General features: G+C 30.8%; 1 protein-coding gene across 2 annotated transcripts in view; it reads left to right on the forward strand.

Moving 5' to 3' along the window:
* Positions 1-24,104, forward strand: part of tut4 (terminal uridylyl transferase 4) — a 39,118-nt gene extending 15,014 nt beyond the window's left edge. Inside the window, exons 11-30 of one of the 2 annotated variants that reach the window (XR_007825525.1) lie at positions 917-1,102; positions 1,185-1,359; positions 2,619-3,127; positions 6,177-6,327; positions 6,455-6,541; positions 7,480-7,583; positions 7,691-7,748; positions 7,835-7,938; positions 8,056-8,145; positions 13,052-13,165; positions 13,293-13,370; positions 13,564-13,741; positions 15,606-15,653; positions 15,769-15,851; positions 15,937-16,052; positions 16,129-16,283; positions 16,434-16,537; positions 18,759-18,899; positions 21,283-21,435; positions 23,548-24,104. Coding sequence is in view for 1 of the 2 variants with exons in the window: in XM_051096984.1 (XP_050952941.1) it covers positions 917-1,102; positions 1,185-1,359; positions 2,619-3,127; positions 6,177-6,327; positions 6,455-6,541; positions 7,480-7,583; positions 7,691-7,748; positions 7,835-7,938; positions 8,056-8,145; positions 13,052-13,165; positions 13,293-13,370; positions 13,564-13,741; positions 15,606-15,653; positions 15,769-15,851; positions 15,937-16,052; positions 16,129-16,283; positions 16,434-16,537; positions 18,759-19,314; positions 21,283-21,435; positions 23,548-23,630 (3,132 nt within the window). In the remaining variant the exon portion in view is untranslated. Of the gene's footprint in view, positions 1-916; positions 1,103-1,184; positions 1,360-2,618; positions 3,128-6,176; positions 6,328-6,454; positions 6,542-7,479; positions 7,584-7,690; positions 7,749-7,834; positions 7,939-8,055; positions 8,146-13,051; positions 13,166-13,292; positions 13,371-13,563; positions 13,742-15,605; positions 15,654-15,768; positions 15,852-15,936; positions 16,053-16,128; positions 16,284-16,433; positions 16,538-18,758; positions 19,315-21,282; positions 21,436-23,547 lie in introns of both variants that reach the window. The other variant, XM_051096984.1, reaches the window with a different exon arrangement.
* The last annotated feature ends 126 nt before the right edge of the window (positions 24,105-24,230 follow it).

Consider the following 24,230-nt stretch of genomic DNA (forward strand, 5'->3'; position numbering starts at 1 on the left):
TTTACAATGAGTATTTATAGTACATTAATTTATAGGTTTAACAAATGAAAATAAATGTGTTAATGTATTAAATGTATACTTCTTTTGTTTTTTTTTGTTTTTTTAAATCATCCAAAAAAATGAGAATCATCATATTTAGGGGCTTTTTACTATGGAGGACCAGAAATGACTTAAGTATAAATAAATAATTGAATGAATACATAAATGCAGAAATAAATGCATATATAAATGTAGAAATAAATAAATGTAGAAATGATGAAATAAATAAATAAATGCAGATATGCATAAATGAATGAATTAATAAATTATTTTGTCAAAAGTGTCATTTTTAATTGTGCTATTTTTGTTAAAAATAGTACAGCCGTAACGATAGCCATCCTGTTTAACCGATCCTACATTGAGAGAGGTTAGGACCGCCTGCTTTATTAACATATGGACACAGAAATACAGAAGTAAATAAATGTAGAAATGCATAAATAAATGTAAAAATAAATAAATATTTTTTATACTTAAGTAATTTCTCGTCCTCCACATGTTGCGCCTGTTTGAGATTGAAAACCTCTGATCTAAATAAATTATATTCCTTTTAGTGCTGACAAACTATTGATTGTTATAATCACATTCAAAATAAAAGTTTTTGTTTACATAATATGTTTAATACATAATTCATATAATTTTAATTATATGAATAAAAATATATACATGTAAATACATGTAAATATTTTCTATATAAATATACTGTATGGGGTGTATTTATATATACGTAATAAATATACACAGTACACCCACATATACTATGCAAACAAAAACATTTATTTTGGTTGCAATTAATTGTTTGACAGCACTAATTCTTTTTATTCTAAAGAATAATGCTCTGTTTTTTTTTTTTTTTTTTTTTTTTCTCTTGTCTGCTTAGATCAAGGGCTTCGATGTGAAGCGTGTGGATGAGTTTCACCTGACGGGGATGGAGTCGGACTCGTTCGTGGGTTGGGAGCACAGACCCGCTCCTGCAGGCGAGGGCCGCGGGGATGGCAAATCCAAACCTGAACCCAAAACCCAGAACGAGAAGAAAGACAAGAAGACCGAACACGTTAAGGGCAAGGTGAATGCATCACCTTTACTTATGATTGAATTAAAGAAACCCTAGTTGAAGTATAATTAGTAACGCGTGTGTGTGTTTGTAGAGTCGTCTGATCCTGAAGGATCCGGTGAGCGCATCTCTGGGTCAGCTGTGGCTGGAGCTCCTACGCTTTTACACGCTGGAGTTTGCGCTGGAGGAGCACATCATCAGCATCCGTCTGAAAGAGCTGCTGCCGCGGGAGCTCAAGAACTGGCCTCGCCGTAGACTCGCCATCGAGGGTGAGACGACGAATGTTGCATTTTGACCATTCATTTGTTGCTTGAATTCCTGAAGAGTGTAAGCACTTACTTGGTTTTCAGTCGAATGTTTAGATTCTCGGGTTTAAAGATTTGTTGAACTGAATCACCTTTCTATATAATAGTCTGGCTGATAAGCTGTTCATTATTTTCATGTCATGGCTAAAAAAAACAAAAAAACAACAACAACAGCTGAAATTAAAGTTCTGTACTGTTTTGCCTAAATAAATTAAAAATACAACTCAAAAAACTATTTTTTTTTAAAAAACTAGATTTTTAAATTCTTCAAGTGAATTTATGAATGACAAGTTGGCAACAATATAAAAATAAGAAAACATTAATGTTTTATATCAGTGATGTTATTGTTAACTGAAACTATTTAAATTGTTTCTAATAATTGTAATTAATTTGAAAAACTTAATTAGATAAAGAAAACATGTCTGGGCTGCTAAGTACTTAAATTACAAAAATTATTAACATTATTGCACATTACACAATTATTATTAAAAATGACAAAACACAGAATTACTTAAAAAATAAATAAAAAACGGTCAATGTAAAAAATTAAAGTTATCAAAAAATGTAATAAATGCATATCAATAATACTAAAATACTACCTAATATTATAATATTCAGAATAATTATATACAAGTCTAATATTTTTCTTATTCTCTTATATATATATATATATATATATATATATATATATATATATATATATATATATATATATATATATATATATATATTATTATAAATATTTTTATATATAATTTGCAAAACACCTAAACAGTGATGATAAAAAAAAAGTTGAATATTTCTAAAAAAAAAAAGATAGTTAAAGTTAATTTTAGTTAATAGTCATTTGTTTTTTAGCTCATGTTAACAGATACATAGTTTTGATTAGTAGTATGCATTAAGAACTTCATTTAGACAACTTTAAAGGCGATTTTTGTAGTATTTATTTATTTATTTATTTATTTATTTATTTATTTATTTATTTATTTTTTTTTTTTTTGCACCCTCACATTCCAGATTTTCAAATAGTTGTATTTCAGCCATGTCCTAACAAACCATACATCAATGGAAAGCTTATTTATTCAGCTTTCAGATGGTGTATAAATCTCAATTTCAGAAAATTGCCCGTTATGACTGGTTTTGTGGTCCAGGATCACATTTATGAAAAGGAGCAGCAACTGCAGTATGAAAGCATTTGTAAATGACTAAATGGTGTGTTTCAGATCCGTTTGCATTGAAGAGGAACGTGGCTCGCAGTCTGAACAGTCAGATGGTGTTTGAGTACATCCAGGAGCGTTTCCGCACGGCCTACAAGTATTTCGCCTGCCCTCAGAGCAGGAATGGAGCGAACGGCAGCCGCGGCGTACTGAGTAAGAAACCCAGACGCTTCCGCGCAGCTCGATTCCGCAACCTGGATCGAAAGAACCAGGTGGAGGTGGAGAAGAGCGGCGAGGAGGACGGAGACAGCAGTGATGATGAGGACGAGAGGGATATGGAGGAAGAGGAGAGTCTGAGAGCAGGGTTCAACGAGCTCTTGGTGGACGCCGGATGTGAGTCTGTTTCCCGGGAAATCTCCACAGCCGTGTCTCTTTCCACCGTGAATGGCCTGCTGATGGACAGCGAGGAGGAGGAGGAGGAGGTGGATAAAGATCTAGAAATGGAGCAACACGACAGTATTGCACCAGAAGACATGCACTACATCTTTGACAGGATGATCTTCACTGGAGGAAAGGTCAGTACAGGACACTGTAATATTTGTGGTGCTTTACTGTGCAAAACTTTATATTTTAAACAGAGTTGCCAAGTCTGCTGTTTTACTGTGGAATTGGGCTACTTGTACACTATTGCCACAGGTTTGCTTTTGGACTCTGCGGGTTGAAATAATTTCCCTGGAATGTGATTTTGATGGAGGGGATCTCCTATGAAGTTGAAAACATGATTGGACTAGTTTTGAGTAGCTGTTGGGCATGTTTTGTTTTGTAGACCTGGCAACCCTGAATTATTTTTTTTTGCCGTTTTTATGCCTTTATTTGGATAGGACAGTGTAGTTGGACAGGAAGCGAAGTAGGAGAGAGAAAAGGGCGTGGGATCGGGAAAGGTCCGCGAGCCGGGACTCGAACTCGGGTCATCCACAGCGCAATGATGCTATATGTCGATCAGATTTCCAAGTTTAGAAAAGTCTTTGGAGTTTCATTAGTGAATTTACATTTCTGCTTATGTTTGGCTTAAAAATCAGGTAAATATTTGTCTTATGTAGAGTTTTTTTGACTGAAACCAATTTCTAAACAATTTTTTAGTATGCTTTGAAAAGAAAGTTCAAAAGAACAGCATTTATTTGAAATAAAAATCTCTTATAGCATTATAAATGTCTTTACTATCACATTTGATCGGTTTAATGCATCCTTGCTGAATAAAAGTATTCTTTAAGGAAAAAAAACAAACAAACGTAGGAGCACAGTCAAAATTTTAGGACCACCTTCTAATCAATAATCAAAAAATCTGATAAAAAAAAAAGTAGCCTTCCCTTTACAAGGTGATATTTGACTCTTTAAAGTGATTTACAGGGAAATTTTGTTTTTACCTTTGTAATGGCATTTATATAACTTTATTAAAAGTATGTCATCTCTTATGTCAAATTTAAAAAAAATATATATATATTTAAGCTTTTTAAAATTTTAATTAAAACGACAGAATAAGAATAAGTAACCAGTCAAATTAAATCAGTATTAACAAAATTAATTTACCACTACAGAGGTGGCACAGACAAACACAAAAGTGGCTTGTAGGTGTATTTTCATATGTTTAATGAGGCTCAGAGGTGGCATGAGTGCAATCAAATTAAAAAAATCGTGTTGTGATTAATGTGTTAAATATAAAATTTTGAATACAGAAATATTAAATGATGTAAATAACTGAAAAGATACTTTAAAAATGAAACAAAAACTGCCAGTAGGTGGCGACAAGCCACTGATTAAATTACCGAATCATTCGTTTGATTAATTCAGACGGCTGATTCATGTGGGAATAAAGCAAGTGTCCTTATGAATGGGCAATTGAATCATTGACTCGCTAGATTTGTTTAAAAATGCACGTTCATTCATAAACGAAACAACCCTGTGTTTGAATGGAGATGTGCAGTGGCTCAGTTGTGACTTGTTTCAGACTATTTTTGATGACTAAATAGAGCAAAATCAGGCATTTAAGTATGGGATTATTTTTGTGCCAATAAGAATGAACGTAACTTTATAAAACTGAACGTAACTTTCCAAGTAACGATCAAAAATATGCCACTGCAAAAGAAGAAAAACACAATGAAAATGAAAAAATGAACTCAGTCGCACGAATTTAACATGGTCTTCAAATATGCTTCATTCTTTGTTAATGATTTTCAAAGAATCGTTTTCGCGAATCATGGATTCTGAATGCGTTGCCACAGCTTTCGCTTACGCTTCGCAAATTTTCGTTTGCTGTTTTGGCACAAACCTCTCGTGGGGGCGGGCTTAACAGCGATCTACTCTGATTGGCTAATGAGCTTTTGATGGACAGTTGCTCTCTGAACTGGAAGCACGGACGGTGACGTCAGTGGCGCAATACGTCGTGCTTTGTTTATAGAAACTATCAGAACTGTTGCACACTGTACATGAATAAAACTTTTATCGATGTTATTGATTAACGTTACTTTAGCAACACGAACTTCAAGCTGCCCTGAGGGACAAGCTGAGGTGGAAGATGATGCCGCTCCGTGTCTCTCCTGGGAGCTCATCTTTAGAAACTAAGAGACGACCGTAGGTGAAATACTAATAACATTAATACTTAATATAAACAAAGCACGACATATTGCACACCGCAGCAACTTTCCAATATGTGCGCCACTGACGTCACCGTCCGTGCTTCCAGTTCAGAGAGCAACTGTCCATCAAAAGCTCATTAGCCAATCAGAGTAGATCGCTGTTAAGCCCGCCCCCACGAGAGGTTTGTGCCAAAACAGCAAACGAAAATTTGCGAAGCATAAGCGAAAGCTGTGGCAACGCATTCAGAATCCATGATTCGCGAAAACGATTCTTTGAAAATCATTAACAAAGAATGAAGCATATTTGAAGACCATGTTAAATTCGTGCGACTGAGTTCATTTTTTCATTTTGATTGTGTTTTTCTTCTTTTGCAGTGGCATATTTTTGATCGTTTCTTGGAAAGTTACTTTCAGTTTTATAAAGTTACGTTCATTCTTATTGGCACAAAAATAATCCCATATTTAAGTCACTTAATAATACCTTTTTGTTTATTTGACAGTTGTATTAAATCAATATCTCATTTATAAACTCCCTTAATCATTAAAAGCTGTCACTCATCTTAGTTCCTCAATCTCACAAAGTTCCATTATAATCAAAGCTCTTTACACTGCGCAATGAAGCTCTTATTTAGACTCTCTCTACACTTTGTTTATGAAAGGATTCATGAGATATGCCTGTGATGCATTACTCAATGTTGCAAAAACATGTAGAAACCTTTGAAGCTCCCCTCAGCGCAAACACAAACATGCTGATCGGGTCAGTTGATCGTAGTGCTCCTAAATATTTTTTCACAGTCGCACGCAATAGTTTTGGTCGCCCTGCTTTAATTCAAAAAGAGGGTGGAATAGCCATGCATTAGAAAAATTCAATTGTCATTGTTCCTAATATATTTATATTATGGCACACAAGTACATTACATACACCTGTATTGTGGTAAATAATCTGGTGCTGTAATTCTAAAGTTAAGTGTCTGGTTGTTTCACTCCGCAGCCGCCAACAGTCGTGTGCAGCATCTGCAAGCGAGACGGCCACCTTAAAGACGAATGCCCTGAAGACTTCAAGAAGGTCGAGCTGAAACCTTTGCCGCCCATGACTGAGCACTTTAGAGAAATCCTGGACGGGCTGTGCATGCTGTGTTACCGTGAGTGCCATACCATAATTTACCATCATCTGTACTTAATACTCCAGCATACTCCAAAATTTTCTCAGCAGCTGGAGTGCTCCCTTACATTTACTACAGGTTCAGTTGTGATCTTTTGTGTTTGTAGGTGAGCTGTCGCCGTCTCTAATTGAGCAGCAGAAGAGAGAGCAGATTCTGGGCAGTCTGGAGCGCTTCATTAGAAAAGAGTACAACGGTGTGGAAACACATTCATACGACAGTGTTAAAGCAAAAAGCATGCAGTAGCTACATAAGGAATAATTGACGACGGGCCGTTAAATTCTGAAAAAAAATAAAGTGACTTTTTTTTTTTTTTTTCACATTTCTAGGGTTTTCAGAAGCAGAACTTGGCAAAGCTGTGTAAACCTCTATAATATTTCCTATTTTGCTGTAACGGCCAAATTAAAAATCCATGAGTGCATTTCCGTAACTTTCCAAAAGAACACATTATAGACATATTGATTATGGCAGTCATATTTAGATGTCAAATTTACCATCAATTCCTCAGCCATTGTATTAGAAACAACCAGAGCAGTGTCAACTAGTTTTTTTTGTGGAATTTATTGTCAAGCCATGAGACACAAAGTACGTTTTTTTTTTAATATAATAAATAGCAATATATGTATTTGAATCATTGAATGTTGTGTTATAAATGTACATTACATTAAAATAACATAAAAATTGCTAGATTTACGGTAGTTTCACAAACTAGGGTTCATTAGCTGAATAAAGCTAATTATTAAATCATAATCATGTAAAATAAAAAAATGGATTTTTTTAAAATATAAAATAATAATAAAAAAAAAAGTTAAAGACTTTTTGTTGCTGTTATATGCATTTTGTATCACTATTAACCAACATCAGAGAACCACAAACGTCCAAATGTGCCCAGGCAGGAAGTGACATGTTAAACCACCAACTGCATTTCATTCTCCCAACTTAAAATTTAGGAGCACAGTCAAAATTTTAGGAGCACCTTCTAATCAATAACCAAAAAATCTGAGTAGAAATGTTTGACTAGAAGTACCAGTGCTGTGAGTTTAGTCTGAGGAAAAAAAGATAGGACAGATAGGTTAATTGCAGTATCCCTATTTTTTGATAAATGGATCTCTATTGTATTCTGTTTTTGTTCAGATAAGGCCCAGCTCTGTCTGTTTGGCTCTTCTAAGAATGGTTTTGGGTTTCGTGACAGTGACCTGGACATCTGTATGACACTGGAGGGTCACGACACAGCTGAGGTATAAATTCTGATGTCATCTTAAAAGAGGGAGTGTTAGAGAATGGTTTTTTTTTTTTTTTTTTTTTTAACCAATTATTGACAGGTTATGTTTTGTTTTTCTTGTAGAAGCTGAACTGTAAGGAGATCATAGAGGGTTTAGCCAAAGTGCTGAAGAAACACACAGGTACAGGAGTGATTTATTTTGTTAAACTGAGTTCAGTGTGGGTTGATTCTTCAGTACTTACTGATTTGTTTGTTCTTGTGTTTCAGGTTTAAGGAATATCTTGCCTATCACAACTGCTAAAGTGCCTATAGTGAAGTTTGAACACAGGCAGAGCGGACTGGAGGGAGACATCAGCCTCTACAACACACTGGTGAGTCTCTCTCTCTTATATATTATATTATATGTGTCAATATGAAAAGTTGTCTGTTTTGTTGTTGTTATTATATATTTGAATTTATTTAACTTATTTTAATTTTTTGTGTCTCAGGCCCAACACAACACCCGGATGCTGGCCACATATGCTGCTTTAGACCCTCGTGTGCAGTTTCTGGGCTACACGATGAAAGTATTTGCAAAGGTAAGACCAGATATTTCTGCTGTTTTGATCAAATAAATGCAGCATTCGTGAGCAGAGGTTCAACAACATTTTTAGTGCCACGTTAAAAAAGCCATCAGAATTCTTAGAGAATAAAGTCTAAATACTTCGAGAATGAAGTCGAAATGTTTTGAGAGAGCGAAGTCGAGGAGGTGTTTCGAGAGAGAGCGAAGTCGAAATTGCAAGAATAATGAAGAAATGTTAAGAGTATGAAGTCGAAATTACGAGAATTAAATAAAAAATAACGAGAATAAAGTCTAAATGTTTCGAGAATACGGTCAAAATTGCAAGAATAATGAAAAAATGTTTCAAGAATAATGTAGAAATGTTTCGAGTATGAAGTCGAAATTACGAGAATGAAGTAAAAAAAATTACTAGAATAAAGTCGAAATGTTTAGAGAATAAATTTGAAATTGAGAATAAAGTGGAAATGTTTCAAGTATAATGTAGAAATGTTTCGAGAATGAAGTCGAAATGTTTTGAGAATGAAGTCGAAATTATGAGATAAGGTCGAAATATTACGAGAATGAAGTAAAAATTAAGAGAGTAATGTAGAAATGTTTTGAGTATGAATTTGAAATTACAAGAATAAAGTGGAAATGTTTTGAGAATAATGTAGAAATGTTTCAAGAATGAAGTCTAAATTACAAGAATAAGGTTGAAATTATGAGAATAAAGTCAAACTTTTTCGAGAATGTAGAAATGTTTCGAGTATGAAGTCGAAATTATGAGAATGAAGTAAAAAATTACGAGAATAAAGTCAACGTTTAGAGAATAAATTTGAAATTACGAGAATGAATTCGAAATTACGAGAATAAAGTGGAAATATTTCGAGAATGAATTCGAAATGATGAGAATAAAGTGGAAATGTTTTAAGAATAGTGTAGAAATGTTTCGAGTATGAAGTCGAAATTACGAGAATGAAGTAAAAAATTACGAGAATAAAGTCAACGTTTAGAGAATAAATTTGAAATTACGAGAATGAATTCGAAATTACGAGAATAAAGTCAAAATATTTCGAGAATGAATTCGAAATGATGAGAATAAAGTGGGAATGTTTCGAGAATAATGTAGAAATGTTTCGAATATGAAGTCGAAACTATGAGAATGAAGTAAAAAAATTACGAGAATAAAGTCGAAATGTTTAGAGAATGTAGAAATGTTTCGAGTATGAAGTCGAAATTACGAGAATGAAGTAAAAAATTACGAGAATAAAGTCAACGTTTAGAGAATAAATTTGAAATTACGAGAATGAATTCGAAATTACGAGAATAAAGTCAAAATATTTCGAGAATGAATTCGAAATGATGAGAATAAAGTGGGAATGTTTCGAGAATAATGTAGAAATGTTTCGAATATGAAGTCGAAACTATGAGAATGAAGTAAAAAATTACGAGAATAAAGTCGAAATGTTTAGAGAATGTAGAAATGTTTCGAGTATGAAGTCGAAATTACGAGAATGAAGTAAAAAATTACGAGAATAAAGTCAACGTTTAGAGAATAAATTTGAAATTACGAGAATGAATTCGAAATTACGAGAATAAAGTCAAAATATTTCGAGAATGAATTCGAAATGATGAGAATAAAGTGGGAATGTTTCGAGAATAATGTAGAAATGTTTCGAATATGAAGTCGAAACTATGAGAATGAAGTAAAAAAATTACGAGAATAAAGTCGAAATGTTTAGAGAATGTAGAAATGTTTCGAGTATGAATTCGAAATTACGAGAATGAAGTAAAAAAATTACGAGAATAAAGTCGAAATGTTTAGAGAATGTAGAAATGTTTCGAGTATGAAGTCGAAATTACGAGAATGAAGTAAAAAAATTACGAGAATAAAGTCGAAATGTTTAGAGAATGTAGAAATGTTTCGAGTATGAAGTCGAAATTACGAGAATGAAGTAAAAAAATTACGAGAATAAAGTCAATGTTTAGAGAATAAATTTGAAATTACGAGAATGAATTCGAAATTACGAGAATAAAGTCAAAATATTTCGAGAATGAATTCGAAATGATGAGAATAAAGTGGGAATGTTTCGAGAATAATGTAGAAATGTTTCGAATATGAAGTCGAAACTATGAGAATGAAGTAAAAAAATTACGAGAATAAAGTCGAAATGTTTAGAGAATGTAGAAATGTTTCGAGTATGAAGTCGAAATTACGAGAATGAAGTAAAAAAATTACGAGAATAAAGTCAATGTTTAGAGAATAAATTTGAAATTACGAGAATGAATTCGAAATTACGAGAATAAAGTCAAAATATTTCGAGAATGAATTCGAAATGATGAGAATAAAGTGGGAATGTTTCGAGAATAATGTAGAAATGTTTCGAATATGAAGTCGAAACTATGAGAATGAAGTAAAAAAATTACGAGAATAAAGTCGAAATGTTTAGAGAATGTAGAAATGTTTCGAGTATGAAGTCGAAATTACGAGAATGAAGTAAAAAAATTACGAGAATAAAGTCTAAATGTTTAGAGAATGTAGAAATGTTTCGAGTATGAAGTCGAAATTACGAGAATGAAGTAAAAAAATTACGAGAATAAAGTCAATGTTTAGAGAATAAATTTGAAATTACGAGAATGAATTCGAAATTACGAGAATAAAGTCAAAATATTTCGAGAATGAATTCGAAATGATGAGAATAATGTAGAAATGTTTCGAGTATGAAGTCGAAACTACGAGAATGAAGTAAAAAATTACGAGAATAAAGTCAACGTTTAGAGAATAAATTTGAAATTACGAGAATGAATTCGAAATTACGAGAATAAAGTCAAAATATTTCGAGAATGAATTCGAAATGATGAGAATAAAGTCGAAATGTTTAGAGAATGTAGAAATGTTTCGAGTATGAAGTCGAAATTACGAGAATGAAGTAAAAAATTACGAGAATAAAGTCAACGTTTAGAGAATAAATTTGAAATTACGAGAATGAATTCGAAATTACGAGAATAAAGTCAAAATATTTCGAGAATGAATTCGAAATGATGAGAATAAAGTGGGAATGTTTCGAGAATAATGTAGAAATGTTTCGAATATGAAGTCGAAACTATGAGAATGAAGTAAAAAAATTACGAGAATAAAGTCGAAATGTTTAGAGAATGTAGAAATGTTTCGAGTATGAAGTCGAAATTACGAGAATGAAGTAAAAAATTACGAGAATAAAGTCAACGTTTAGAGAATAAATTTGAAATTACGAGAATGAATTCGAAATTACGAGAATAAAGTCAAAATATTTCGAGAATGAATTCGAAATGATGAGAATAAAGTGGGAATGTTTCGAGAATAATGTAGAAATGTTTCGAATATGAAGTCGAAACTATGAGAATGAAGTAAAAAAATTACGAGAATAAAGTCGAAATGTTTAGAGAATGTAGAAATGTTTCGAGTATGAAGTCGAAATTACGAGAATGAAGTAAAAAATTACGAGAATAAAGTCGAAATGTTTAGAGAATGTAGAAATGTTTCGAGTATGAAGTCGAAATTACGAGAATGAAGTAAAAAAATTACGAGAATAAAGTCAATGTTTAGAGAATAAATTTGAAATTACGAGAATGAATTCGAAATTACGAGAATAAAGTCAAAATATTTCGAGAATGAATTCGAAATGATGAGAATAATGTAGAAATGTTTCGAGTATGAAGTCGAAACTACGAGAATGAAGTAAAAAATTACGAGAATAAAGTCGAAATGTTTAGAGAATAAATTTAAAATTCCGAGAATGAATTCGAAATTACGAGAATAAGGTCAAAATATTTCTAAAATGAATTAGAAATTCTGAGAATAAAGTGGAAATGTTTTGAGAATAATCTAGAAATGTTTCAAGAATGAAGGCTAAATTACAAGAATAAAGGTGAAATTACGAGAGTAAAGTCAAAGTTGTTCGAGAATAAAGTGGAAATGTTTCGAGTATGAAGTCGAAATTACAAGAATGAAGTAAAAATATTACAGGAATAAAGTCGAAATGTTTAGAGAATAAATTTGAAATTATGAGAAGAAAATCAAAATGTTTTGAGAATAATGTAGAAATGTTTCGAGAATGAAGTCGAAATTAATGAGAATAAAGTCGAAATGTTTAGAGAATAAATTTGAAATTATGAGAAGAAAATCAAAATGTTTTGAGAATAATGTAGAAATGTTTCAAGAATGAATTCGGAATAACAAGATAAGGTCAACATTTCGGTAATAAAGTTGAAATTATGAGAATGAAGTGGAAATGTTTTTCCACTTTATGGAATGATGTAGAAATGTATATAGAATAATGTTGAGAATAATGTAGGAATGTTTCGAGTATGAAGTCAAAATTACGGGAATAAAGTCTAAATGTTTCGAGAGTGAGTTCGAAATTACGAGATAAGGTCGAAATATTGACCAAGCAACAAAGCACAAAATTATTGTGATTACTGGGTGGCTGGGCACTACAAGTAATGAATGGAAGACATTAAATATTATTTCCAATAATTTACTGTATTATACTGTGAATAAAACAGCTTGTGAATAGTCACTTAATGTTATATACCTCAGAAAAGACAACAATGTAAATTATGTTAACGAGTTGGAGTCCACTTCAACCATTAGAACGTTTTATTGTTGTTTTTAATGAAATACACATGATGAATGAAAGATTGGATGCCACAGATGTTTCCATGTGTGTATACTGGTAAGAAATAGTGAAGAAAAATAAACTAATTAAATATATAGTTTTATGTCCTCATTTCTAAATTAATAAGGCGTCATAAAATAACATTTTCTAATAAACAGTTTTTTTAAGTGTATGTAGCATGTCACTGCTCTCTTCAAAAAAAATTATACTTTGTACTATAGTGTATAATAACATGCATTCTAGGGGGGAAAAAAAAGATTTTGAATCTGTAAATGTGTTTTGCAGCGCTGTGACATTGGCGATGCTTCCAGAGGAAGTCTCTCCTCCTATGCTTACATCCTCATGGTGCTGTATTTCCTACAACAGAGACAACCACCAGTCATCCCAGTATTACAAGAGGTACAAAACCCTTGTACCATTACACAATATACAAAAAAAAAAAAAAACATGGTGCTTTTTGTAAGTCAATAAATGTTTGTGTTAGAAAGAAATAAGCTAGAATTGATTTCTTATGTTTCTTCTGCAGATATTTGATGGGAACACTGTTCCTCAGAGGATGGTGGACGGCTGGAACGCTTTCTTTTTCGATGACCTTGATGAGCTGGTAAGCAGGCTTGAGATTTATTTATTTTTTATTAAATTAAATAATATGATTATTTTTAGTAATTGCTTGTCACTAGATGCACAATGAAAAATGGTAACTGATAGTGTATATCTTTCATATATTATAAAATTATGCAGCCCGTTGCATTTTAAAGTGCTCCCAGCATGCATCAGTTAACGTGTTTTGTGTCCAGCGGCGGCGTCTTCCGGAGCTCCATCAGAACAAGGAGACGGTCGGGGAGCTGTGGCTCGGCCTGCTGCGCTTCTACACAGAAGAGTTTGATTTTAAAGAGTACGTCATCTCCATCCGCCAGCGCAAACGCCTCACCACTTTTGAGAAACAGTGGACGTCCAAATGCATCGCAATCGAAGGTATGAAACGCTTTATTATCGGCATGCGTTGACTTGGCTGTCGTTCTGTTCTGAGGTACGCAAACGTTAGAATTCAGACATTTTGTTTATTCATTTGTTTAATTAATTCAAACTCATTAGATCAGCCTTTCTCAGACTGTTTTGAATTAAAAAACATTTTTTTAAAACCATTTTTATAAGCCCAAACACTGATACATAATGCATTCTAATATCATAAAAAAAACATGGATTTCAGATTAAATATTTTATTAATTTTGTACTTTTTTCTTTTTATAATAGTATTTTATAGTTATTCCATCCATCCTTTCCAAGTACATTTTAAAATGTTCAATGTACTAAAATACAGTAAAAAAAAAAACAAAAAACACTTTATTTACATTTTTATTCTATTATTTATAGTTAAATGTAAATTAATATAGAATCCTTTGTTTATATTATTTATTTATAATTGATAAGAAATCTGTAGTTGGTTGTTTTGGTAAATACAAAAAGGAAAATATTACAGTTTATTTTTTTTTTATATTTAGTGTTAATATTTCATATTTATAATATATTTTTTAATATTTTATAATGTTTATATTAAACTGTAATAATTGTAATATTTGTATTGACATTTTTTTCCTTTATATGTTTTTTGCTTTGTAAGTGTATGTTAGTTTTAGTTCCTTTGTTTCCAAATTTTAAACTGTTCAGTGCTTTTAAAATAGTTTTAAAAAATGTTTTTATTTACATTTTTATAATATTAGTTAAAATTAATTTATAATTAAATGTAAGTTAATATTACTTGTTTATATTATTTAAGAAATATATGTGATATATAAATACACAAAGATAAATAGGTTATATTTTTGTTTATATTTATCATTTTAATATTTTTATTGATATTTTATTAATTTTTATACTTTTTTAGTTTTATAAGTGTATGTTAATTTTATTTATTCCTTTGTTTCCAGATACATTTTAGAATGTTTAACGTAGTAAAATACCGTTTTAAAAAATCTGTTTTTATTTACATTTTTAAAATATTATTTAGAAATCATTTATAATTAAATGTAAATTAATATATAATCACTTGTTTATATTATTTATTTATTTATTAAGAAGTAATTGTTTCACAAAATACTCAAAGATAGATAGTAGATATTTTATATTTTTGTTTATTTATAATTGTATAATAATTGTGTGTGTTTTTTTTTGTTTTTTGTTTTTGTTTTTGTTTTTGTTTTTTTTGTGATATTTTATTATTTTTATATGTTTTTAATTTTATAAGTGTGTTAATTTTGGTTATTCCTTTATATCCAAGTACATTTTAAAATGTTTAATGCATTGAAGTAGTTTAAAAAAATCTGTTATAATATAATTTAGAATTAATTTATAATTAAATATATTTAGTGATTGTTTCACTAAATTCATAATAGATCGTTTATATTTTTGTTTATATTTGTAATTGTAATATTTTTATTGATATTTTATTTTTTTTACAATTTCTTTTTAGTTTTATAAGTGTTAATTTTTATTATTCCTTTTTTTCCAGGTACTTTTTAAAATGTTTAATGCATTAAAATAAAGTAAAACTTGTTTTTATTTTTTTCACAAAGAAAACTTATTTATATAATAAGTAATATTATTATTATTATTTATTTTGTTTGTTTGTTTGTTTGTTTGTTTGTTTGTTTGTTTGTTTGTTTGTTTTTTGTTTGTTTGTTTTAGTATTGTATGTTTAGCCAAAGTTGAGAGAACTTCACTAAATGTGACATTTAGTTTGTTGTCTATAATTTTGCAGTATTTTATTTCAACAAGACAATTGTTAGGTGACCCCTAGCAAGGTTAAATATTATGTTTTTACATTATTTATTTTCAACAGATCCCTTTGACTTGAATCACAATCTCGGTGCCGGTGTCTCTCGCAAAAGTAAGCAGAACTATCCCGTCCCACGGTTTTCACATATTTTTCTGCTCTAAACCGCAGTTCTATTGATTGTACGGTTAATTATGTCTCACTCGTTCTCTCTGCCCTCTGTACCCAGTGACTAACTTCATCATGAAGGCTTTCATTAACGGCAGGAAGCTCTTCGGCACCCCTTTTTACCCTCAGCCAGGAACTGAGGCCGTGAGTCACACTAAAACTGCTCCTGAGCATCGTTAACCTTCATTTCACATCTCATTTCATCTTCATGTCTCTGTCTCTCTGTCAGGATTACTTCTTTGACTCAAAGGTGCTGACAGACGGCGAACTGGCTCCTAATGACCGCTGCTGTCGGATCTGCGGGAAGATCGGTCACTATATGAAGGACTGCCCAAAAAGGCGCAGGTGTGCTTTTTACACATGCAAAAACTATTACTACTTACAGCAAACAACGTGCTGAGCTGAGACAGTTTGTTTTCAGGATGAAGAAAAAGGAGAACGAGCGTGAGGAGGAGGTCAGGGAGGAGGACAGAGAGCCTAGAGAGAGACGCTGCTTTCAGTGTGGTGATATGGGTCACGTGAGGAGAGACTGTCCCGATTACAAACACCTCCGTCAGAGAGCGGCGCCTGGACCAGGTACTGCTCAACTTCATTCAGCCGTTTGTACTTTAGATTTACTATGCAATGCCCCCCCCCCTTAAAACTAAACAGTCTTGACTCATCAGTGTCCAATAGGGGGCAGCATATAAAAGCGTTTGACTGTGATTTACTCTGGTTTATTTCCAGTTCCTCACATGGTCCGGGCCATGGCGAGCTCTCAGTCCATCCCCATTCCTCAAGGTGCTTCAGTCCAGGATCGAGGGGGGCGGAACAGGCAGCCCTCTGAATGTGTAAGGACCTAAACTTAATATTTTTTTTATTTATTTATATTTATCCACGTATTATTTATTTATAGTTATAATTAATCTAATTATTGCGTAAGGACGTAAACGTAATATATATATATATTTATTTATTTATTTATTTTTATTCATGTATTATTTATTTATAGTTATAATTAATCTAATTATTGTGTAAGCACCTAAACTTAATATTTATGTATTTATTTATGTATTTATTTATATTTATTCATGTATTATTTATTCATAGTTATAATTAATCTTATTATTTGAGTAATCTTCAGTCAATAAATGTTTTATTTAATTTATATTTATTTATATTTATATTGTATTTTTTTATTTGTATTTATTTTATTATTTATTAATATATTATTAAGTAAAAAAAATCAGTAATTTTAATTTTAACTATATTAATAAATTATCTTATTTTTTAGTAGTTTATTGTTAATTATATTAATAAATGATCTAAATATTTATAGTAATTACTGATGACTGGTAGTTTGTTTTTATAGTATTTAAAAATTAATTTAGTAGGATATTATACATGTTTTTTTATTTGTATTTATTTTATTATTTATTAATATATTATTAAGTAAAAAAAATCAGTAATTTTAATTTTAACTATATTAATAAATTATCTTATTAAATTTATTTGAATTTTTTTAGTAGTTTATTGTTAATTATATTAATAAATGATCTAAATATTTATAGTAATTACTGATGACTGGTAGTTTGTTTTTATAGTATTTAAAAATTAATTTAGTAGGATATTATACATGTATATATTATTAATTACTATTATAATATTTGTAATTGTAAGTAATAAAACAGTTATTTTGTAATTAGATTTTTGTTGTATATGAGTTATATTTATATTTGCATTGATAATATTTTCATAATAAATTATCTAATTATTTTAGTAATTACTAATGACTGGTAGTATTTCTAATATTATTTAGAAATAATTTAATATATATTATAAAATGTATATTATTCATTACTGTTATAATATTTATAATTATAAGTAATAAACAGTTATTTAGTAATTAGATTTGTTTTATATAAGTTATATTTATATTTGCGTTCATAATTTTTTTGTAATTAAATATTTATTAATGTTTAGAATTAATTTAATATGTATATTATGAATTATATATTGTTACTAGTATAATATTTATGATTATAAGTAATAAATCATTTTATATTAATTTTCACTAAATAAAAACATTATTTAGTAATTAATTTGTCTATTATATCTATTATCTATTGTCACAATTCTGTATTGTTAAAGACGGTATATAAATAAAGGTGACTTGACTTATATTTGCATTTACATTTTTTTTACTTTAAGTATTAATTTTTAGTAATTAGTCATTCATTTTTACAAAATCTATGAAAAATTACAACTTTATATATAAATAATTATATAATTCTAATATAATTAATAATTTAATTCTTTTTAGTAATTACTTTTTTTACTGAAGAAACTAAGTTTTTAAAAACTTTTACACTACTTATGGACAATAACTTAAAAAATCTTGCAAAAACTACTATGACGGTTTTATGGCACGCTGATTTTTTTCATAATAAATTGTCTAATTATTCTTAGTAATTACTGATGCCAGATAGCAGTATATATTTGTAGTATTATTTAGTAATAATATAATTTATTTTATTTTATAATATTAATATAAAATATAATAAGTATATATTATTTCTGTTAATATTATTGTAATTATTATTATTATTATTATTTGTAATTAAGTAATAAATCTATTTTTTTATTAATCTTCACTAAATACTATTTTTTAGTAATTATATTTATTTTATAATTTTATTATTGATAATAGTATTTATTTTCAGTAATTAGCAATTAATTTTCACAAAATAATCTAAGAAAAATTATAACTTTATATATATAAATATATTATTCTAATATAAATAATTTAGTAACTACCTTTTAATCTTAAACCTTTTTTTTTTTTAACTGAAGAAAAGTTTTAGAAGCTTATATACGCTGATATTTTCTGATAGTAACTTCAAGTATCAATATGAAAAGTGTATTAACTTTGTGATATCCAAAGTTTTGCTTAATTTTTGTTAAGCAAAATGTATAGCAAATATTTAACATCACCCAGCAACAGAATTTACTTTTGTATTGTCATTATGGTTTTTGGATAAACTGACACTTTTTTTATTTGTCTCCATCCAGTCTGATACACGTCAGACGCCTCCATACTCCCCTCAGCCGTCTCCCTACAGCCAGGCGTCCATCTCACCCCAGAACAGCAAGCCTTCCTCTGCGTCCTCTACCTCCAAACCCTCACAACCGCAGCCGCAGCAGGTTCCCCAGGTCCAGCTTCCCCTCTTCAGCTTCCCTCATTCCCACCCGGGCCAGTATCATGCTGGCCTCTCTGCGCTGGGCCTTCTCCCCGCCCACCCACAGCAGCCTCCCCTCACCTCGGGCTCCTGGCCCATCCACGGCCCTCTCATCCCGGCCTCCGGGGCCACCACTGCCTCCGGCCACCCGTCCTCTCCGGGCCTGAAGTTTGCCGTCCGGGGCGGCGGAGGCGGGAACGGAGGTGGGCAGACGGTGAGCCCCGCCCCCATGAACCTGAACGACCCCAGCATCATTTTCGCTCAGCCGTCGACGGCACGGGTGGCTGGTGGAGTGGGCGGCGGCCCGGCCAGAGATAGGGGGCACCCCTGGCACAATCACCATCTCAATCCGGGGCCACTGGTGGGAAATGGCACAGTAAACAAGACAGGTACACACACGTGGTGCTCACACTCACTGGTTAATGTGTCTCTCGCTCGGTTTCAAAACCTAGTAAGCTCCTTTAAGGATATTTTACACAAATATCACGCAGATTTAGGGCCGGGACGATAAATCGTTGCGAGATATGACTCAGCATCGTTTCTGAGATTTTCCGAACACATCACAATTCTTTCTCAAATTGATTCTGAGCTTAGTTTTCTTGCTTTAGAAACAGCCGTGCTCTGCTTGTTTCCAAATCCTTACACGCAATTGAACCTAAAATAATCATTCATACAATTTGAAAAGGTTGATGCGAATTACAAGGGTGTTCACAGTGGACTGTTTGCATTAATCTTGTGTCTCAAAAGCTTTCTGAGCCGAGGTTAAATTACATGACTCAGCCAAATGCACAAGTTCTCTTCAGCAGTCTTCTTCATGAGCGTTTGATTGTGTGAATCAAAAATAGATTAGAGCACCATCTGCTGTTAAAATCTAAGCTTAGAATCGATTCCAAAGAGAATCGCGACTCATTCGGAAGATCTCAGAATATGTATCATCGCATATATATATATATATATATATATATATATATATATATATATATATATATATATATATATATATATATATATATATATACATACACACACACACACACACACACACACACACACATATACACATACATGTGTATATATATATATATGTGTATATATATATATATATATATATATATATATGTGTGTGTGTGTGTGTGTGTGTGTGTGTGTGTGTGTGTGTGTGTGTGTGTGTATATATATAAATTAATCTATTTTTAGTAATTATTCTATAAAGAGAGCAAGTTATTCTTAAAAAAAATTCTAATGTGTCAAAATCAAAAGGACAACAAATATAAAGCTGTATTTTGCCTTACCTTTTTCGTAACTTTTTTTTATTATAATGCAAAAGAGAATTTTGTCATTTGAAATGTGCGGTGTACAATTAAAAGCGTTTGTAATTACATTATTATTTTGCTTTTGTAATTAAAATAAATATTATTTGTAGTAATTATTTTTTGTTAAATGTTATATATATATATATATATATATATATATATATATATATATATATATATATATATATATTTATTTATTTATTTATTTATTGAGAGTTTAATTAAAACCATAATCTAATTAATAAGTAACTAAATTGCTTTTTTTTTTTTTTTTACAGAAGGAAAAAATCTAAAACGATATTGTTTAATATTTTTAGAATCCATTTTGAGAACTTTTTATACAGTTAATTTTTAAAATACATTTTCTATAAAATATATATGTTTTTTTTTAAATATTCCATTAAAATGCAATGACTCGTGAAATAAAATATTTAATCCCCAAAAAAGTAAAAAATAATTATAGGACCCTCTTTACAATTTGTTCTAATATGAAATCAAATGAAAAATACTGTTTAGTAATTGCTAAATAATTTGATATTTTGTGGGCAAATGGCAAATAAATAAATGCATAAATAAATGTTCATGTTCAATGTTTTTTTTTTTTTTGGGGTGGGGGTTAGGAAAATATTAACCTATAGTTTAGTAGTCTGAAGTGTTTCAAATCCTGATAAAGTCCTGCTCTACATTATTTGCTGCTAAATTTATTGTTGTGTTTAGAGATGAGTGAAATCAGTGCAGTGTGTGTTTGTGAGCTCAGGTAAGTCTCACAGGTGTATTGGGTTCACCGGGTGACTCCACAGCTGTTAAACTAAACAATGGGAACTGGTTTTACTAGACTTGTAGACTTGCTTGTTCTTGATTAGAGCCGCTTCACCTGTAACCCTTTGAAGTCAAAGTCAAATGAAAACCTTGATTTTTAAAACTAGTCTAAATAGGGAATGTGAGCTGAAAGCTTGTGGTTTCATAATGGTTGAGTGACAGTTTAAAAATGGTGTTGGTTATTTTGCTCTGCCGTATGTTCACTGTTGTCTCTCTATATCTCAGATGGTAATTTCCCATCTCAGTTTGGTGGTGTGAGTCAAGGCTCTCGGTCCTGGGATCACAGCAATGCTGCTCCATATTCGCTGTCTCCATCCTTCATGCCCTACCGTCTGCCACCCTACCTGCAGCAGCCCAACAAACCCTTCATCTCACAAGGTACCAGAACTGTTCTGTCTGACATGCTGAAAAAAAAGAACATATGCACAAGGTTCAAACCCAGTAAGTCAACCATTTAGTGCCAAAAATGTTCCTAATAGCAAAAAAAGCTGAATAAAATCAAAAAGACAAAAAAAAGCACACCTTTTTGACGTGTTGCCAAAATATAGTAACACGTCTATATATATATATATATATATATATATATATATATATATATATATATATATATATATATATAATTTTTTTTTTTTTTTTTTTTTTTTTTTTGCTTGCTTGCTTGCTTAAAGATTAAAGCTTTAGAATAAAACCCAATAAGTCAATTATTTAGTGCCAAAATCTTTTCTTTAGCAAAAAAAAAAATAAAAAAAAGCAAAATAAAAAAAAAAGAGAGAGAGAGAGAATCTAAAAAGCAAACCTTGATGATGTGTTTGTTTTCCTTGCTTCTAAGGCTTTAGATCAAACCCAATAAGTCAATTATTTAGTGCCCCAAAAAAGCAGAATAAAATTAATAAAAGACCCCCCAAAAAATTAAAAAAGCAAACCTTTATGATGCGTTTTTATTTTATTTTATTTTATTTTATTTTATTTTATTTTTCTTGCTTAAGGACTCAGGCCTTAGATCATACCCAATAAGTCAATTATTTAGTGCCAAAAAAAAGCAGAATAAAATTAATGAAAGACCCCCCCAAAAATTGAAAAAGCAGACCTTCATGATGTGTTTTTATTTATTTATTTTTTTTTTTTTTTGCTTGCTTAAAGACTAAGGCTTTAGATCAGACCCAATAAGTCAATTATTTATTGCCAAAAATCTTCCCTTTAGCCTTCCCTTTTTACCACACATCTCTGCCATATGTACATCAAGCTACTACTACATATATTGTAAAAACGTTCATTTGGTGTAAAGTTGCTTTGCAACGATATGTATCGTGAAAAGCGCTATACAAATAAATTTGAATTGAATTGAATTTGAACCTTTTAGTGCCAAAAATCTTCTCTGTAGCAAAACAAAAAAACAAATAAAATACACACACAGTAAAATCAAGAAAAGACCAAAAACAAATCGTGACGTGTTTTTATTTAATTTTATTTTGCTTGCTTAAGGACAAAGGCCTTAGATCAAACGCAATAAGTCAGTTATTTAGTGCCAGAAATCTTCCCTTTATCCAAAAAAATCAGAATAAAATCAATAAAAGACCAAAAAAAAAAAAATTGAAAAAGCAAACGTTCATGACAAATTGCTAAATTTTATTTTATTGTATGTTGTTTTATTTTGCTTGCTTAAGGACTAAGACTTTACGTCAAACTCAACAAGTCAGTTATTTAGTGCCAAAAATCTTCCCTTTAGCAGAGTAAAATCAAGAAAAGACCAAAATAAAAATCGAAAGAGCAAACCATCATGACGTGTTGCTTATTTTATTTTTTTATTTTATTTTGCTTGCTTAAGGACTAAGGCCTTAGATCAAACGCATTGTCAGTTATTTAGTGCCAAAAGTCTTCCCTTTGGCAGGGTAAAATCAAGAAAAGACCAAAATAAAAATCACAAAAGCAAACCATCATAATGTGTTGCTTATTTTTTATTTTACTTATAAAATTAAGAAAAGAAGAAAAAAAACTTCATGACGTGTCGCTAATTTATGTAATTTCATATACAACAAAATACACACACAAAAAAAAAGAAAGAAATCCAGAAAATACCAAAAATATAAGAGAGAAAGCAAACCAACATTTTATTTTATTTAATTTTTGCCAAAAACCTTTCCTATTGCAAACCTAGCCATTAGACAGAAAAAAAAGAGCAACCCGACACGTTACTTTTGTTTTATATATTTGTTTTATTTATGAGAATCATGCTTAGTTGTCTTATTTTCAGACTGCAAGATAATTTCATGATGCTAAAAGTTTTTGATTTTGGGATGAAATATAACCTTAACATTAGCAACATTTCTCCAAGCATGTTTGCTGTTTCTGTGCATTGAGAGAAACTATTTAATTCATGCAACACGTTCCTATCTGTTTTTTAAAGGCAACAGGTGCACAGGCTAATAAACCAGGAAACATTTCCACTCATAACAACCTGTTTTTTTTTTTTTTTTTTCCCATCTCTTGCAGGTTCTGTGGTGGCAAATCAACATTATCCGCTGATTCAACACGGTCGTCACGGCAATCTCAACTACATTCAGCAGAAGAAATGAAGAAAGACACTTTACTTTGTAAACCAATGCCCAAGGTCCTTATAGAGAAAACAAAAGAGACTAACTTTGCATCATTTGGTCATTTGGAAACTTTTTAAAAATGAATTTTATCATTTTTGTACAGTTTTTATGTTTTATTTTCCTTTTATTTCTGTGTGTATCATCACATTGATTTGTGATACGAAATGTCAAATATTTTAATACCCCTATTTTTGAAGGGGTCCAAAAAGTGTTTTTATTTTATGTGTAAAATAAGGATTTAAAATGTATTCACTTTATTTTTATTAGCTGTATTCCTATTTTGCTTGCGTAAGGACAAAGGCTTTAGATAGGAAAAATCGAACATAACAACCCAATAAGACAATTATGTAGTGCCAAAAAACTTCCCTATAGCAAACCAAGAAAACAGACAAAAAAAAAAGGCAAGAAAAAAAATCAAGAAAAGACCAAAAAAATAAAGAAAAAGCAAACCAACATGCTTACGCGTTGCCTTTTATATATCTTTTTAAATGCATTTTATAATATATGAACTGAAAACTCAATGCCTTACCTTTGCTGTCATTTCGCTGTCACTATCCCTTTCCATACCTCTTGCATAGT

This window comes from Labeo rohita, chromosome 23 (assembly GCF_022985175.1).
Source record: "Labeo rohita strain BAU-BD-2019 chromosome 23, IGBB_LRoh.1.0, whole genome shotgun sequence".
Taxonomy (NCBI): Eukaryota; Metazoa; Chordata; class Actinopteri; order Cypriniformes; family Cyprinidae; genus Labeo; species Labeo rohita.